General features: G+C 56.6%; 1 protein-coding gene across 1 annotated transcript in view; it reads right to left on the reverse strand.

Annotated features, from left to right (window-relative positions):
* The window catches only part of MYO18B (myosin XVIIIB), a 76,183-nt gene that overhangs the window by 13,155 nt on the left and 44,056 nt on the right, over positions 1-18,972 (reverse strand). Inside the window, exons 35-40 of the mRNA XM_075167505.1 lie at positions 17,405-17,551; positions 13,400-13,513; positions 12,848-12,964; positions 12,020-12,103; positions 10,992-11,129; positions 9,948-10,133 (exon numbers count right to left, since the gene is read on the reverse strand). Coding sequence (XP_075023606.1) covers positions 9,948-10,133; positions 10,992-11,129; positions 12,020-12,103; positions 12,848-12,964; positions 13,400-13,513; positions 17,405-17,551 — 786 coding nt within the window. The remainder of the gene's footprint in view (positions 1-9,947; positions 10,134-10,991; positions 11,130-12,019; positions 12,104-12,847; positions 12,965-13,399; positions 13,514-17,404; positions 17,552-18,972) is intronic.

Here is an 18,972-nt window from a genome sequence, read left to right on the forward strand (position 1 = left end):
TTTCAGGGCTGCTCCTCCACTCACACACACCACACACCTGCTTAGAAACGAAGCCCTTTCCAGGAACGCTGGAGCTGATAAGAAAAACCAGAAACTCCATTCATAATTTAAACTACAGGGAGGAAAAGCCGGAGGAGCAGCACAACCCGTAAGGCTCCGTGGACCCAGCATCGCCCGCGGCCGGGCAGCCTCTCGGCGCACCGAGGATGCTGCCCCGGCACTGCCCGCCGCAGCTGAGCACCACCGTGTTCATCGGATTCCAAGTCCTTTCAGCTAGGAAGGAGATCTTCATGCGGTTTGCTAAACCATCACACGGCAGAGAGAGGAGGAGAGCGAGCGCGAGCTGCAAATTCACCGTGATTGAAGCTGCCAGCTGTAAAATTGCCATCTCGGTGGTGACAAGGTGAGAGATGATTTGCAGCACGGGCTGCGACAGGCTGCGGCGCAGGAGCCGGCAGACTGTCAGAGTAAATAATGAAAGCCCTGGGATCACCGGGCCCGAGGGGAAGAGCATTTCAGTTCATAAAAACATGCAAAGAAATATCCCAGTTCGGGTTGCGCAGCATCACGGTTGCTTCTGGAAACACGCTGGTATTGGTAAAAACCTGAACGCTGCCAAGAACCTTTCTGAAACTCAGCGCTTCCAAGCCCTTTGCTTCCCTCCCGGCCCGGGCAAATGCAGGAGGGTGGAAAGGACCCGTTTTGTCGTGAAACCTCTCCGAGTGGCATGGGGATGGCCCATTGCCCAGGCAGCGGAGCTGCTCCCCACGCCGGGGCTGACGCTGCAAACAGCCGGGGGCTGGGGGGGGGCACGTGGTGAAACGCTGACCCCCGAGAGCAGAAAAGCCCAAGGGGAGAGAGCCCCAAGCCTCGGCTGGCTACGTGCCTGTATTCAGCTATTTGCAACTGCGAGACCAGGTAGTGAAACAACCGCTAGATAAAAAGCTCAACCCTTCAAACAGGCTGGTAAGAGTCTCTATTGAACCGGTTCCTCAGCTCCAGGATACGGCGCAAATTAAATATAGTTCAGTGGCTGCATTTAATTCCTTTCTTCCGCTCTGCTATTATTAACCTGACAGTGACTGGCAGGGAGGCAGCCGGGCACACAGCGGCACGCACCACTCCCGGCACCCTGACCCCGCTTCCTCTGGCCGGGGACAAACGAAATCCCCGGGGTGCAGCTGCAAGAGCAGCATCAGCGTGTCCCGGCGGCTGGTGGGGTCCCGCCAGCCCCGCTGCCTTCCGCATGACTGCCGCGGACGCCCCGAAAGAAATGGGACCACCGCGGGGCTGATGCTGCCGAGCCAGGGCTCCAGCCCGGCTCCCCTCGGGGGTGCCCCGGTCCCTGGGCACCCATGGTCTGTGGCACCCACGCTGCATGGCAGGGAGGAGCCCGGCTCCCCTCAGGGATGCCCTGGTCCCTGGGCACCCACATTGCACAGCAGGGAGGAGCCTTGGGAGGGGGCTGCGCAGGACACCGGGGGCACTTTGGGTGTATGCGGGTAGCCTTGGGGTCCCCTGCCCACATGCCGCCCGAGCAGCAATTTGAATGTGAGCCTGAAAATACCTGTTTCTTAGCGAGCTGTCGCTGCTCAAGCTCAGCGATGTTGCTAGCAGAGACTCCCTCCAGCAGAGGTACTATCACCACCGCCATCGCCCCAGGCACCCGGTGATTAATGCAGAGGAAAGCGCCAGCCACGTCCAGAGCGGGGCTGCCCCACGCTCGCGCTCCGCCGAGTGACTTGCACGAGCCTGTGCCCAAGGTGCGTTTTAGCTCTCGGGGCTCAGGCGTTACTGTAAGGTGAACTCTGGTGATACAAATCTGCAGCAAGAAGACGTGGGGAAGAGAGATGGTACCGCTCGATTTCTGTGCCCTGCCTTTCAGCTTGGGCTCAGCACATCCGCAGCTCGTGAGGATGCTGCAGCCAGCGAGGAGGAGGAGGAGGAGGAGGAGGAGGAGGAAGTCTGCAGAGCCACAGCCGGGCCAGAGGCAGAACAAGGGGAAATGCTCTGAGTAAACGCGCTGCTCAGCATTTTGGGCTCAAATCAGCGCAAAATAGAAAGGCGCGTGCTTACAGTCACAGAGCAGCTACGTCGATCAGCCCTGTGCTCGTAACGACAGCGCTGCGGTGGGGAGGAGGCTGCGAACCCACGTCCCACCCATCCCAGCGCTCAACCCACACCTCATGCATGGAGGCACTTCATGTTTTACTCAAACATAAAGTATCTGTACCATACAATTATCTCAAGGAAGGGACTAATTATGTCAATATAATTAAATTTGAAATGCAAAAAAATTATCTTCGTAATATAAACTGACAAGAATCGTCCCAGCATCAGGCCACTGCTGTCCCAGGGAGCTATTAGACACCTTTGACACACGTTGTTTCAATCTAAATGTAAATGCAAGAAGCATTTTCCCTTTTAATACAGCAACTGGTCTGAGCATTTACATCCTCACTCAGGATGAACTGCCGAGCGTCGCTGGCTTTTTCTTTTCCCTGAGCAGAAAAGGGGGGAAAAAAATGGGGAGATATATTTATTGAGAAAACTCATAACCCGCCTGTTCAGGTGGCTCTGCTGAAGCAGCGGCTCCGCCTGGGAGAGACACGCTGCACGGAGCGGAGCGAGCGGTGCTGCACCCCCGGCCGTGCTCTCCCCCCATCCCGCCAGACCCCGGGGATGAGCCCGTCCTCCCCCACCCTGGGCAGCAGCCGGAAGGCGAGGAAATCCCCCCACCAGTGCCTCCTCCCTCGGCAGAGCCCCACCTCAGCCGAGCACGAAGGGACCTGCTCCCCCCCTTCCCAGCTTCCCTGCACGTTGTGACTCGGTGGCCACAGCCAGAGCCAGCCGGCCGCTGCCCTCCACCACGTGCGAGAAACCACGCACGACGCCGATCAAGAGGCTGCCGGGGACCAGAGCGATACGCCGCAGTGCGGCTGGATCTGGGGGGATGAAAGGTGACTTGCATGTCATTTTGCTGCGTTATTCATCGTTAATGGCTCGTTATCGGAGCCCCTGTGCTCCGGCTGGCGCTGATAATGATGGGGAACCCGGACGGCTGCTGGGGGGGCTGCAATCAGAGGAGCCGCGCTGATGAACGGGGCTTATAAAGCAATGGCTGCCAGGGGAATCAGTCCTTTCCACCTAATCAAGGAGGGGGCGAAGGCTGGAGCAGCTGCCCTCGCGCTGCACAACGCCTGGGGAGTAAGGCGGCAATTTTCCAACTGTTTATGAGATTTCTTCTTCTGCTACTCTTTAGCCTCCACAGGGATCTAATAGGCATTGCACGGCAAACTGATCCGTGGGGGGATTTCACCCCAGCCATACGCATACACCTTAGCCAACGGCCCAGCAGGAGCAGTGCCGGGGCTGCCCCGGGGGGGCCCAGCGCCTCCCCAAAAGGTGTCCGCAGACGGGGGGGCTGCTTGCTCAGGGTGGGAACCCCACAACCGCCGGGCCAGGAAGGGTCCGGGTGAGGACCGCACTGCCAAAGGGGCCCCCATCAGCCGTTCACATCAGCCCTTGGAAGCACGCTCCCTCCTTCTCCCACGGAAAAGCAAGAATTATTGCCTTCTCCCTTGCAAAGCAGCAGACTCCAGACTTGCAAAAAGCCCCAGTGCTCCTGAAAAGAGCTACAGCTACTGCCACAAACCAGCGATGGTGAAGCAGAACTAACGGTCCTTTGCTTCACGCGTATGTTGATTTTTCCTTGAAAAGCTCCACTAATTTCTCTCCTGCCTTGCAGCGGTTTGGAGCAGCCCTACCCCGTCCGTCCTGCTGACCAGCAAGGAACCTGCCCACGCACCCGGCTGTGGCACGGGGAGCGTGGGGAGAGACGGGGACACGTCACCAGCTTGAGCCCAGGGAAAGGTGCACCGGCTTCCCAAATGGGGGCTGAGGGCACTTCTGCTACGCGGGCTCAGGAGCATCCTCTGCCGCTAAATCTGGCTCCTTCCACCAAACCAGTCAGTCACGCACAGCAGAAACCAGTCTGACCAGCTCAGAAACCCCGACTGATGTATATTTTATAATCAATAAATAAAATATATGTTCTGCCTGGTTTTGCATACATTTCCAAATTAGATTCTCCTATTCACAGCCTATCGGCGGACAGATCGCCCCAGAGCACAGCACTCCCCAAACCCGATGGCACCGGTCCGCTGGCAGGTCAAAAGCATTTACTTTGGAAAGCTGAGGTTCATTTCTGCTGACAGGGAGCCTGAATTAAAGGCGCTCTCAAGACACGGGGGCCGGGAGCTCGCCTGGCGATGGTCAGCACTGAGCAAACCCATGCCGAGATGCTGGTGCTCACAGCCTGGACTCCTGCCCTCGCCCGGGGGGGCTCGCAGGGGGATGCTGCTGCACATCCGCGCTGGAAAGTCCCTGACAACATGAGTTACACTGCAAAAAAATTAATTCCTACCATGAGTGTCAGAGCCGAGTGCTCAGCAGCAGGTCTGGCCTGCCGGCCACCTTTCCCTGCATTTCATACGGCCCCCCTGCACCCGCCCTGTGCAAAGCCCCTCGACCGCCAGACCACCCGCCTGCCCCCCTCACAGCACCACCCTCACTGCGAGGGGCTGGAAAGGAAGAGATTTGGGTCGGAAAGGAAGAGATTTGGGTCGGAAAGGAAGAGATTTGGGTCGGAAAGGAAGAGATTTGGCTGGGGCTGACACCCAGCAGGCAGCCAGCGCCGCGGCAGAAGAGATCAAGACGAGCGCGGGCTGTGCACCAGGCCAGGCCAGCCAGCAAGGACAGGAGGAGACGTGGGCTGGCAGCTCCCGGGGGGCTCCCTGCTCCTGGGGGGCTGCTGCCCCGCTCTGCCCCCCGCGCAGCCGGCAGGCGAGACCCCGCTGCCCACCATCGCCCCGAGCATCGCTGGGGCTTCCTCCTGCGGCTCGCCAGCGGTCTTTTCCAATAGCCAGGGCAAGATGCTCAAGCCCTTGGCAGGCTGCGTGGCGCGAGGGGCACCAGCAGGCAGCCCCTGCCCAGAGCCCACCTGGAAATAGGGGGAGAGGGGACATCTCAGCTGGCAGCTCCCTCCCTCCTACCCCCGTCCCCTGCCATCTCTCCACATCCTGGCTTTGCTTTCATTGCTTCTCTGGAAAAGGATTTCTAAAACCTCTTTTTCTTAAGAATTTCTTTTTCATCTAATTTTGTCTCAGAAGCATTTGAGGATAAGTTAAAAGGAGCCAAGCAAAACCAGCAGTGAAATAATTGATGGACTATAAAGGATGCCAAGGCAGGCACCACAGAGCATCCAGCGCCGCGTCCTCGTCCCTGTCTTTTATTTTTGTTTGTGGTTCTGCTGTCACAACATAACCTTTGCAAGCTCCCATCCACCTGAAGTGAAGTGTAATCTAATTAGTCCAATTTGGATTGCTTCTAGTTGAATAATTTAGCGTACACCTGCAGTATTCATCAATCATTATTATTTTTAATTACGTAATTAACTTGCAGGTTTTCAGAAAGTTTGAAGTGACAAAATTTCCGTGGTTGAAGTCTCGAGTGAGACGGGGCGAGCGGCTCTTTCTGCACTCGCACACACCAGCGTTACCGGTAATTGCTGCGAGCAGCCACAAGTGCTGATGATTTCCTGAAGAATTTACTTCTTTAATGGCAAACCAGAAATCACAGGCCTGCTATACAACAGGCCTAATTAGCGCATACGGTCGAGTTTTCACTCAGGGCTCCTCCATCACCCAACCTCACCTCTAAGGACCGGCTCCCTTTGATGATAATTGTTGTTACACTTAGCCAAGTCATTAGCTGCTAAAGAAAAGAGCAACTCGGAAAGACCCAGGCGCGGGCGGTGCGGGGCCGAGGGCTGCGGAGACATCAGAGGTTTGCTGGGACCCTGCTGGGAGCTGTAGGTTTGCCTGGGCGGGAGCGCGGCGTTCCCGGCTGGAGGCACAGACAGCTCCCGCTTCACTTCTCGAGTTCACTGAAAGCACCAAAAAATCTTTAAAGCTTGCAAACGAAAAAAAATCATAGAGATCAGGCTGTAATGTGCTACAGCGTGCTGGATTGCGATAACAGGGCTGCATTACAAAGGAGATCTGCCATCGTAAGAACCAGAGAAAAAGGTTATTTACACTGTGACTCTCACCTTTTTTAAAAAAAAAAAAGTGTGAAGAGTATCTTCACACCTGTACTTCAGTTTTCAGTAAAAATAGTTAATTAATATGCTGATGAATTTCACAGCTTCATTAAAGAAGCCTGACTTTAAGACAGCGCCCGCAAGTCCCCCCCGCGTGCCCCAGCGGCGGGGGCTCGGGGGTTAGCAGAGCTGTCGGTCGGTCCAGGGCGGCTGGCGGAGACGCAGCGAGACCGCGGCTCCCTGGCACGCGGCTCTGCCCGCCGGGGCTCCATCCCAGCAGGATCAGCTCCTGCTTTTCCCCGGGCATCTCAGCAAGGTGCCCACGCGGGCGGGAGGCACCCAGCTCTCCAGGGCAGGAGGGACCCCGGGGTTTCTTTAAGCTTTTTAGCTATTGCTTGGCACCTCCTGGAAGATTTACTATCTAAAAGGTGGAATTAGTCCATCCCGGCTTGTTAGCAGTTCGCATCTCCCCCCTCTGCTGCAGCAAACCCGCAGGTAAGGAGGGAGATGCTCTGCCAGAGGCTCTGTGAAAACCGCCCCGTCAAGGCAAGGCATGGGACAGGGTCCTCAAGCAGCGTCCCTGTCCCTGTCCCTGTCCTGCCCCTGTCCCTGTCCCTGTCCTGCCCCTATGCTGCCCTCGCCCAAGCCTTCCAGTGATGGTTGTGGACACCCAAAGCAGCTGAGACGAGGCCTCTTGCACACACCCCCTTGTCTCCCCGATGCTCATGATGGACCATCTACCCATCTCCAGCATCACCTCCGGAGCACTGAAGCCAGGAGCCGTGGCTCCATCCTGCCCTAACAGCAGTCAGGAGGGAAATCGCAGCCGCTGGCTGGTCCCAGCCGCAGTGACGGCAGCTCATCGCCCCACACGCCTGGTCCCAGCCCCTGCTCCACCCTTCCCTGCACCGCACCACGCAGCTTCACCAGGGGACACTTGCATGGGGACAAGCACGAGCGCATGTGCATACACAATGAGTGAAGAGCCCAGGGCTTGTTTTTAAGCTCCCCAGCATTGACTCTAGGTTGGAAATCCATCTCTCGCTTCTCGCTATGACTCAGTTTCTGCTGTGGCCCGAGGAGACCAGGCAGCTGGGTCTAGCCTTTCAAGCTCTGGGTGTCAGCACAGCAGCTGAGAAATGAGGAGCTGCGGCAGGCTGGGATCCAGGTTTTATCAGAAGAGGAGCTACAGCTTCATGGAGGCAATTCAGTACATGCAACCGGAGCAAAGACAGAGACAACCAGGCCAAGTACTACCCCCGCCATTAGAAAACATGCCTCCCTCACTGCGATGGCACCGGGCTTGGAAAGTGTTCAAAACCCATTCGTCTTACAAAATTCATACGGCAGAGCCATCTGCCAGGCAGCCAGCTCTCCTGCTCCCATCCCTGCTTCCTGCTGGATTTTCCCTGCTGGCTGTGAATGGCATGAGTCTGCCTCCCAACTGCCCAAGGCTGGGTCGAAGATGAGGGAGGGGTGAAAATAGCTGTCCTGAGCCTGGCTGAAGGTACGGGGACGGTGGGACAGGATTTTCAAGTGCCCCCACCACTGACAAATACGAGCTGTGAGAATAAAATACCTTGTATACAGGCACCAGCTCTTAGGACCCCAGGAAACAAGACGGGATTTCTAACCCAATCTGTACAACATATTTGTCCCTTCAATGCATCGCTTAAACCCTGACAGTGTGTGGCAAGTCCACAACCTCGCGACTGTTTATTTAAATAAACTAAAAAAAAATTGCTAGGCGCAGACTATGACTTAAGTAATGTTCAGTGAATAATTCATGCAGTATTTATAATTGATGGGGGATTTAACAGGAGCAGAGCCGTAAGTGGCTTTCTATTAACTATTGATGCTCTCCGCCAGCCGCTCGACAAGCACGGCCGGGCTCTGCGATCACAGCTCTCCCGCGATGTTTTATTTAAGCGCTGTTAAGAGAACACACAGTCTGGGGGAACGCCTCCGCTCCCGGGGAACGCCGCGGCAGCCCCTGGCTCCCGACGCGGCCGTGCCGTCAGGGGCTCACGGGGCCCCGGGGCCCGCGGAGCAATGGCCCCGTCCAGCTGCCTCGTGCCGGGGGGAGGCACCGGGGGCTGCTGTGATGTGTCTGGGGGAGCTCACCCCCCGCAGGGCCGCCTGGCTCCTTCCTCCCGCACCCTGCAGCAGACGCCAGATAACCCCAAACGCCTGGGTGCCTGGATAGAGCCAGACCCCTCCGCACTGGCTTACGAGTTTGTCTGCTTACGGGGTTTTGGGTCGTATTCCAGGGAGGTGCTTCTAAAATGCCTTTCAGATTTTTTTGCAAACTTCATTTGTGAGAACAGAAGCGTGCTAAGAAGACCAAGTATCTTGCTACACCCATCATTCACATCACCCTATGAAACATTCAAAAAGCTTCTAAAAATATATGCACAAATACGAAAATACAGTTAAAAGAACCCACCCATATGCTAACAGACAGCGCATCTGTGTTCCAAAACATCGCATTTGTAACAAAGCTGCGATAAACACACAGTTATCATAGCAACTGAAGCTGTGTCTCGCTTGGTGCCCGCAGGGAAAGCAGCAGGATCCGGCCCCGGGGTGGGCTGCTGCAAGCCTGGCGGGCAGCCCTGCAGCCCGGGGAGCCGCTCGGCATGCGGGCACACAGCAACTGGGCTGCACACCCAGCAGAGCATCTGGTTTTAAAATCTCATGGCTCCCAAGAGCATCAATGGCTGCACGACTCCAGGCCAGCCGAGGGACCTGTTTCGTGCCCGGGGGAGGGCGTCCCGGCAGCCAGAGCTGGCGCGAGCACCCAGGATTCGGGCTGGCGGAGCAAGGACAGAGCCTGTTCGCGGCGCAGGCAGGGGATGTGGAATAATTCACACCAAAGCACCATTCCCTTCAGAAAGGCTGGCAGCCTCAGGGAGAAATAAATGCTGAAATCTCCTTGATTGTTAAATAAAAGATTATTGATAAAATAACTGCTTCTAATGTGGCTGTGCTGCCAGCGGAAATGCAATATCTTTCAATTACTGCTTGGAAGCAAGGCTTTCCGTTTGTTTACTGGAAAACAACAACATGAAAAGAGATGCTCGTAGCGGACTGTAAATGAAGGTGAATCTATTTTTGCCATACTCCAAATCCGGTCGGGGCTCTGCGTGCGCAGAGCAGGTTAGCTGCTTGTCGGCACCGACTGACGCGCCGCCGTGCCACAGCGGAGTTACTTGGCCGGGGCCGGGAGCGCGAGGAGGAGCCGGCGCTTCGGCTGAGCCCCGGCACGCCGAGCCACGCGGCCAGCTTTCGGCATGTGGGGGTCTGGCAGGAGGACGGGCATTTCCCCCGTGCCGGGGGAGCCCTTGGTCCCGCTGCGGTTCTGCCTGACACGTGGAAAACCAGCACAGGGAGGTGCAGGAATGACCTGAGCAACTTCTCAGCATTTCTTAGAGCTGAGCAGGCAAAGCGATCTCCTTCTGGGAGCAAAACGGGGAGCAGAGCGACTGCCCAGGCTGCCGGCCCAGCTATGGAGAAATGAAACGCGAGGTGCCTCAGTAACAGCTTCGGTTCAATCGTTTGGGGCTGCGGAGGGATGCGAAGCAATTCCCTGCCCCTCCGAGCGCTCCCTGGCTCCGCTCGCCAAAGCCGAGCCTGACACCCCGACATTAGCAAGACGCAGGGCAGCCGTGGGGGAGCAGCCCGGGAAACACGGCTTACCTGCGCGGGGGCCAGCTCCAGCAAATTGGCCAGCTCCAGCTCCAAACACAGAGCGCACAAAGCACCACGCAGAAAATTACTTTTCTGGGACCCTCGCGCAGCAAACCCCTGCCACGGCTACCCCCCCGGGGCAGCACCCCCTTACCAGCTCCACGCGCCGGCGGCTGGACTCCAGCTCCCTCTGCACCAGCTCGTCCATGTCAGCCTTCATCTCCTCCATCCTCCTCTGGTAGTACTGGGTGTTCTCCTTCTCCCGCGCCTCCGACTCGGCCGCCTTCTCCAGCTCCTCGCCCATCTTTATGATGCTGTCTCGCAAGCGCAGCACCAGCACCTGGGCAGGCGGCAAGGGGGGCAGGAGGTGAAGCAAGGGAGGTGGAGGTGAGGACTTGCAAAGCTCTCCGCAAGGACCAAGCGATGTGGAGAGCGCTCCCTCCCCGACCCGCACCGCAGGGCCAGTCGCTATTAGTACTGGTATCAAGCATCGCCCTGAAATCTTGCAAGTGGCAGCAGCTGCCTGCAGCGGGTGCGGACCCCCGTGTCCCCAGCCCGTTCCTGCACCCAGCTCTGCACCCACCACAGCAGGCAGCAACATCCCCCACGGCCACGCCGTGTCCCCCAGGGCTCCCACGGAGCCAGCTGCTGCTTTTGGGAGCACAAGAGCATTTTCCTTCACCCCTGGGCTCGGCTCGTTCGGGCAACACAACTCTGGGAAGAAGTGACAGTAAAAACGTATTCCGGGGTGCCAGCAGACGTGCTGATTAATGGGGACAGTGAAATATTGCGATGGAGCCTGACGTCCTGCCCTCTGGACGGCGCCAGCGCAGGGGGACGCCTGTCGGGGCGGTGCTGTGATGGACGTGCCCAGCGGTCAGCACACACCGCGCCCTGTGTCCGGAGGCAGGACCACATATTCCTCCAGGGGTTCACAGCGCTGGACCCACTGTTGGCTTCCAATAAACACCGCAGTAAAGCATGAACAGATAACGGCAGTGGCATTACGTGGAAGTATATGGACTGTCCACAAGCTGCTGAGAGCTGGCCGAAAACCCCACCTGTCCCTCCCCTCCCCTTCCCGGGGGCTTCTTCCCCGCAAAGCCGAGGCGGTGGCATCACTGCGCCCGCCTTTTGCAAGCAAGCTGCATCTCCCCAGGGCTCCGCATCCCCTCTGCGAGCAGTGAAGAGGTGGTACCTCAAAGCGCTTCATCTGCACGGCCTGGAAGTCCAGCTGGCTCTCCAGGTCGCGGATGCGGGCTTCCTGCCGGCTGATGATGGAGCGCTCGGCCGGGCACTGCTCCAGGCGCACCGCTCTTGCCTGCGCTGCCTGCAGCTGCACGAAGAAGGGCTGCGTTAGCACCTCCCCGGCCCCTGACCCATGCAAACACCTCCCGGTCCCTTTCCCAGATCCGCCCCCAGTCCCTCTCCTTGGTGTGACGTGCACCCAGGACCTCTCATGGCTCCTGAGACAAAGTGAATGTGCAGGACCTGGCTTAGGCTGCCACAGAAAAAAGCATTGCCTTTGGCTTCCTGAAGGACTCCCTGCTGTTAAAATCCACAATAAATGCATGACACTAACGTGTATTTTTGAATGAAAAATGTGCCAGCAAGACGACACGTGTCTGGGTCTCTCTGGCTTTTCTCTTCTCAGCAAACTCTTTGAGGACAGCAGGCGTAAAAATTCACAGTTTACCCCTATGTGGAAAGCTGCCTGCACCAAGTCGTTTTTTCAGCCGTTACACTGAGATCTCCAAAGCAAACTGCCCTTTTAGCAACCCCGGTACAAGTTTGGTTCAGATTTTGTATTTGACCTGGAAGTATGGGAATTTGCCTTCTTTTATCTGGCCTATCTCTAAAGCACCACCCGCTCCGCCTCGCAGGAGCGAGTCCTGCTTCTGATTCCTGGGCAGCTTAGCCACGCTCCAATAAAGCACTTAAGTTAATGGGATTACTCATGTGTTTAAAATGAAATCCATGCATTCCAAGAGGGCCGGTGCAGCTGCAGAGGCGAGGCAGCGCAGCACCCGCCAGCACCCACCCCGGGGCCAGCCCCGACCCCGGGGCCGGCCCCGTCCCGAGCTCGCTCGGCCCCGCGGGGCAGCTCCTGCCTCGGCACCAGCAGAGGGAAGGGAGGAGGGAGAAGTGGGGCTCTCCATCCCGAGAGCCCTGCCGCATGGGCTCTTGCTCCTCAGCCCTGGGTGCAACGGGCTGGGGAGGAATTACCTTCTCCTGAAGGCTCTGCTTTTCTTTCTTCACATCCTCCACCTGCGTCTGCAGGTCCTGGATCTGAGCGATATCCGCTGCCGACTGCGGAAAGAGAAAGCCCAGCAGTGGGAGCAGACCCGAGGCTGGGAGGGCACTCGCCGCGAGGAGTGCGGTGCCGAAGGCTGGCTCCTGCCTGCCCCTCCTGCCACCGAAGCAGTGAGCCGCTCCTGCACGGGACTGAAGGAGCTTAATTCACCTGACTCAATGCAACTTCCCTAATTTTTGAAACAAATCTGTGTAGATCAGGACAGAAAGCACGATGTCAAGGTCATTTCTGTCCTCAGGGTCCTTTCAGATACAGACTCTCGGCTCCGCAACACCACTGCAAGGGGCACCAGACTGTGAATTGTCAGTCTCGCCAGCCTACCCCCGCTCCACCGGGAGCCTCGGGGTCCCTCAGCCCCAGGTACAATCCTTTGGGAGAGCCTGCCTCAGTCGGGATATTGCGCAGAAAGCCCCAGGGCTGTCTGTCAGCACTTTTTAAGCTCTGCATGAGTAAACAGTGAAAGAAAGAATACAGAAGGATCCAGACAGGGATGCTATAGGATTTCCCAGCTATTGAAACTAAAGCCAAGACGCCTCTTGAACGAAAACTCAAAACTACGGGTGAGAAGAGATGGAGCCGTGAGCCATTCCTTCCTCTCGTCACAGCATCTCCTTCCTGGGGTCCCCAAGCTGCTGTGCACTGATGGGGACTGCTGTTTGCTCTCAGCCAGGCTGCAGCGTTTCCCAAGCCCCCTCCCGGGGAGGGGGATGCTGCCCAGCCTCCACTGCCCCGGCTCCTACCTGGGCAATCAGAGCCTTGTGCTTTGCCATGAGCTCGTTCAGGTCTTCCTGGTCCTCGTCGATGCGTTTCAGGAGGTCGGCTCTCTCGTGCTGCAGCTGGTTCAGCTGCTCGTCCACCTGCGGGAGGACCCACGGGGCCGCTGGCTCGCGCATCCCACGGGGGACCCACCGCCCAGCACCGCCCGGGCCGCGGCACCCTCGGGGACACGCTGCCGCCAGCCCCCGACCCCGCGCTCGCGCCGGGAGAGGCAAGGGGAGCTGCTGCGCGTCTGCAGGGGGGGACTACGGGATGCTGCTCCCTTTTGCTCTCCATTGCTGCACCCTTATGCATCCATTAAGCCACCCGGGGGCTGTTCCCAAAGAGGCTGGGTGATTTAGTAAAGAGGCTGGGTGATTTAGTAAAGAGGCTGGGTGATTTAGTAAAGAAGCTGGGTGATTTAGCATGCTGATTGTTGCTGATTTAGTAAAAAAGCTGATTATTGCTATCAAACACGAGCAGGTAGGACTGCGCCGCTGCCCTCCCACCTCCCCAGCCCCGCTGTGTCTCCGCACCAGGGTCTTGTTTCTGCTGAGCGTCTCCAGCTCCGTGTGCAAGTTCTCCAGCTCCAGGGCCGCCGTCTGCTGGGACCTCTGGGCCTCCGCGCACTTTGCTTCGCTCTCTTCCAACTGGGAAAAGTTGAGGGAGATCATAATTAAAGGAGCGCTCGGTGCCTGCAGAAACCGCGTGCTGATTATGCTGGTCCCCTTGCTGCACCGTCACGTCTATTTACACTGCACCCCCGAGCATTCTCCCCTGCTAACGCACACGGAAACTCGACCTTTTAAAATCTGTGCTGCTCTTCAGCCCGTCTGCTCCTGGTTTACAGTGAAAACTCTTCCCTTCCCAGCCGGTGCGGCAGGGCTTCCCTGGCAGCTCCCGGCACACCTAGCCGTGGATCCTAACACCACTGACCGTCCTGCTGCGTGCTGAAGTAAGCGCCTCGATCTGCACATCCACCCTCTGTCTGGCACTGCCGTGGTGAGGTAGAGCTGGGATCATTAATTTGCAAAATTATGTGAATTACATGTAATTCCTGATTAGAGCAATTCATGATTCGGAGTTTGCAAATGGGCTTTTCACGTGGCATAAATTGCATTTGCAAATACACATGAAATATCACACTTATAAATGCTAATTTGCTCTCGGTTTTTATAGCTCAGCCATTAAGACTACAATGATCTTAAATGGGCTGCAAGCATCTGGAAGATGCAGCGTCATCCCAAAAACTCACATCGCCAGGACGGACAAGTTTACGTAGGCTGTACCTGAACATCCAGTTCCTTCCCTTGCTCGCTTGGGTTTCTTTCTTTTCTTTATGAAAAAGAAAACTAAACCCCTGCGCTGGCTGCTCATTTCCCGTGCCTGGTCCCCATTCCCCTGCAGAGGATGCAGAGCTCCCGGGGGCAAGAGGAGCTGCTGTGCACCACGATGAGACTTTGAGCATTTTAGGCTATTTTCTCAGGGTTTACTTGTCTTTTTTTGACTCTCTCCCTCAAAAAAAGGGGGATTACAAAGTACTGTAACTGCAGCAATCCTCGGCTCATTTCCCTCAACTGTTTGGGGTGCTTGAGACCTCCTTGGAGAAGCGGAGCAGGTAATTTGCTTCCTCAGTGCCTAACCTGCAGAGGAACTGGAAGTCGTTTTTCCCTTAAAGGCAATGATTCTTTTTATGTACCTGGCACAGTGCCATCTCCGAACGGCCGCTGCCCAGCCCTGCCCAGCCCTGCAGTGGTGCCAGCACGCCGGCCGCCTTCCTCACCGCCTGCCCGCAGCAAGGGAGAGCCCGGGGTGCGGGGGGACGCAGCACACTGCGCCCAAGGGCTGCCCGGGCGTGGGGGGGACCCAGCGCTGCCACTGCAGCCAGCAGCAAGGGAAACCTTTTCCCCCTCCATCCCAGGGCCAGAGCAATGGCCTTTCTGCTGCACATGGAAGCGTCAGAGGGTTCTGATCTTCAGCCTCCGCCTTGCTTTCTAAATTGCATCCCCTATTTTTCACTCCTTTGGTGAGAGAATCAGGCAGAGGACATGTCCCCCATTGCCACGAGGCACAGCGCCGACGGCTCCCACCAGCAACTTCAGCAAAACCTCCGGAAGCAAACAGGCATCTGCCCCGAGGCGCCGTCGTTCCACCACCGAGGCGCGCTGGGTGGTCTCTGCCCCTGGGACCACCGTTTCCACCTCTGAGCCCTTCTGCCACCCCCGCACGACCCAAGGAACGGATGGGAAGAAATAATCCCGAACACCGTTGGGTCTTCAGCTACAGTGCCAGCCAGAAGCTGCTCACCGTGGGGAACATAAAGCTCTGGCATAGAGACATTCAGCAGTTCGAATCCTGCAGAACTGTTATTTAAAATGATGTTCCTGTGTCCAAACTCAGCCCGCGTTGATGGATTGTCTAGCCGGTCTGTTCATACATCTGCAGAGCCACTCTCACAGCGACACACGCCGTGTTCCCCTTTCTTCCACCAGCTGAAAAATAGCCTTTATGTTTTGCATAAAGCTCAGGCAGCCGTTACTGAAATGACCCCAGCGATAGCTGCTGGGAGACGTTAAAGATGCCGATCTGACCGACTGCTGGTTTTACGGACAAGGGCTTTTCCACCCGCCCAGCTTCGGGCTCCTCCAGAAGCAACCCCGTCCACGACCAGCCCCCGGGACTGGCCTTTCCCCTGCCATGATTACACTAAAACTCCGGATAGTTTAATCAGAGAGAAATGCATCTCCAGGACCTCTCATTAAATACCAGCTTCCATTTCACCTCGTGTAATGGAATTTTCCCACTTGGGAGGAATAAATTGAAATCCCCCCCAAAAATGCATAATGTATGAACTTCCGAACAACATTACTTTGCTGTGCTACACCATCTGTTAAATACCTGCGTAAAATGGATGGCTTCAGCCTTATTAAGAAACAATGCTATATTTCTAGCCATATGGATTTTGATTAACGGAAATGTAGCATTTTAGCAAAGTTTTTATTCTTGTAGAGGTTTGTGGGCTGGTGGTAGGATGTATTGGCTTTTGAGAAAGTTGTCATGAATGCCATTAGAAATCGTTTAAATTTAAAGGACGGCATAATCATGAGGCATTTGTAACGCATGCAGAGTCTCAGTGTTGGCGGCGCAGCAACAACCCAGAATTCCCAACATTAAGGGCTTTCCGCTCTCCCTCTCCAAGGCGCGAGGCAGCCGGGCAGAGGCCACCCACGCGGGAGCCGGGAGGGAGCCGGGGACGGACCGTGTGGCACCGCGGCCACAGGCAAGAGGAAGCAACCCCCTGCACGAGCCTGCCTCGCTGCGGGGACCGGGCTGCTCGGGGAACAGGGCGTTATCCCCCTGGCAAGATGTGGCTGGACGCCACGGGGATGGCCACGCTCGCTGGGGAGAGCAAGCGCCCCGGCATCGCCGCTCGGTCCCTGGGATCAGCACGTGGAAGGGGTCCCTCTGCCTCAGCCCCCTGCAGCGAGCTGCGGCGCTGAGCAGGGCCCAGCCCCGTTAAGAGCACCGGGGGCTGGGAAAGAGCAAAGCCGGGGCTGTGCATCACCTCCAGCAGGATTTGGGAAATGCTGAGGGATTAATTGTTAAGTGCAGCATTACAGCATCAGCTCAATAATGTTTAAGCGAGAACTCACGAGTGCCAAAGATGGCCATTCCTGCTGCCTGCCCCCGCCATGGCCATCCCCTGCCCGGCCAGGTCAGCGGCACAGGCATGGCCATGGCCACGGGCACGGGCATTCCGGCGGCCACGTCAGGCCGAGCTCACCTTCGCCTTCTCCCCCGGCGCAGGTGGGAACAGCTGCTGCTCACAGATGTTATTTATGCAGATCTATTATCTCAATTATATATGTATGTTGTTGGAATCGCTCATGCCTCCCGAGCAGTTTGCTTCCAGGGGAAATGTACAGTACAGATTAATGACTGAGAGGTTTCGGAGGACTGGCATCATCAGCTCAGCCCCGGTGCAGGATGCGTGTGCACGGCCAGCCTGGGGATGGACAGCCCCGTGCCACCCCTGTCCCGAGGCAGGGCACCCCACGGACCCCGAGCTCACCCCGGGGCTGACACCGTCCCCAGCTGGTGGCACGGTGGGCACAAGCACGGCACCCGCCTGCAGCCACGCGCCGGGTGGCTCAGCACCGGCTGTGAACTGCACTTAAACTATGGCAAATCTGCTGCGATCCCTGCTCCTGCCTTATAGCATCCCTATGGCAACACGTCCCGAACGCAGCGCCTCTGGAGCTCCTTATTAGACAGACAGAAAACGCAGAACAGAAGGTAATTAACAGGGCTGCGGGAAAAAAAAGGAAAAAAATACTTAACCACTGTTGGCCTAATTACAGAGAAGCGCTCCTTACAAGACAACCCTCGTCAGCGCAAGAGGCGCTTCTCGCCCTGGCCTGGGTGATGCTCACGATTACAGCCAGGAGATCCGGAAACATTTCTTGCAGCTTCCCCTTGGCCGAGGCAAAGGGCGATGCTCCAAGGGGCAGAGAGATGCCCGCACCCCCAAGGGCACCCACCTGCTTGCGCAGCCGCTCCAGCTCCTGGGCGCCGGCGCCGGGCTCCCCGGGGGCTGCCAGCAGCAGCTGCACGTCGGCGAGCAGGGCGCGCGTCCGCCGCAGGTCCCGCCGCAGCCGCTTCTCCACGTCGAAGTCACGGTGGCCGATCTGGGGAGGGGAGAGGGGGTGTCCTGAGCCCTGCCGCCCCCGCAGAACCTCCCTCGGACCCTTCCGCCCCACCCCAAGGCATTCGCAATTTGGGAATAGGGAAATATTTTGGTAATGCTGAAGTCACGATGCACGACGGTATTAAATATCTATGTATAGATATTGCAATTTTCCCTCTTTATCAAGTAAAAAAAATTAATAGTTAAGTAAAAGGGAGAAAATAAATCACATAAACATCAAAACTGGCAGATTCTACCAAAACACCACATTTTTTCCCCACCAGAAAGCTGTTCCTCCGAAAACATTAGCCCACCCCTGCTCTCCATCAGGCACGTGCCTGCCCAGCGACCACCCCTGTGCCCAGAGGGACAGTCCGGCCGCTCAAGCGGGGGGCACAGGGGGGCACTGCGGGTCCCCAGAGCCATAGTGCCCTGTCCTCGTGGCCACCGGGCACTGTCACCCCCCGGGAAACCACCCTGACTGCGGGGTACGGTCAGAGAGGGGCAGACCCAGAAGATGTGGGTCCAGCATCTGTGCTGAGAGCTGGCACAGAAAATGCAAAAGTCATTGTGTGAAAGAAAAAACCCAGAAAAACCCCTCTGCCCCTTTGGGGAAAAGAGTGACAAAGGCAGGAGAAAGTCAGTCCAAAGGGGAAAGAGGAAAAAAAAATGCAAAACGCTGATGAGGAAAGCTCATCAGAAAATTAGGAGTTATTTACACATCTCTAATGCAAAGCATCTGGAGTCCCCGTCAGCCGCGGAGGGCCATAACCGACGCTGCCGCCTTCGGTGCGGGAGGCAGCAACCTCCCGAGCGTGAATCCCCAGCAGCGCTGGCGGAAAATAACTGCTGGGAGATTTTGGAGGCTCGTCCCTGGGCGGTGTGGTGTCACCACATTACTCTGAAGCCTTTTAAAGAAGGGAAGTAGGAAACGCCTTAAAAAAAACCCCTCTACATTCCCCCCTGAAGCTGAGAGCAACCATGGTTACGAGGATAAAGGAATTAGAAAAACACCAAATAAACAGGGACATGGTTTCAGTGCTTGATTTCAGACTAATTGAAATATAAGAGCATTTTCCATGTAGTCTGTTTTCCATGGCTCTTCTTGGTTCAAACTCCTATTTTCTGTTCACTGGCTAAAATTAATTGTGCGGATTTGACCTTGTAACCTGGTTTAAGCTGGTTGGCATTTGCTGGAAACAGAAATCGTTGGCATCTCCATTTCCTTAATTAGTTTTCTGGCTTGGCTTTTTTTTTTCTTTTTTAATAAACTGCTCTGAAGCACACTGTCCACTGTAAATCAGACGGCATTTATAACACCACTGCAGCGCAGCAGATTTGCTGTTATCCCTGCCATCCCTACAGACTGTACCTTGGACGCTGTTCAGCATCATTTTCCCGTCGCTCAGGGTCTGCCCGCCG

Source organism: Calonectris borealis, chromosome 18 (genome assembly GCF_964195595.1).
Source record: "Calonectris borealis chromosome 18, bCalBor7.hap1.2, whole genome shotgun sequence".
Lineage (NCBI taxonomy): Eukaryota > Metazoa > Chordata > Aves > Procellariiformes > Procellariidae > Calonectris > Calonectris borealis.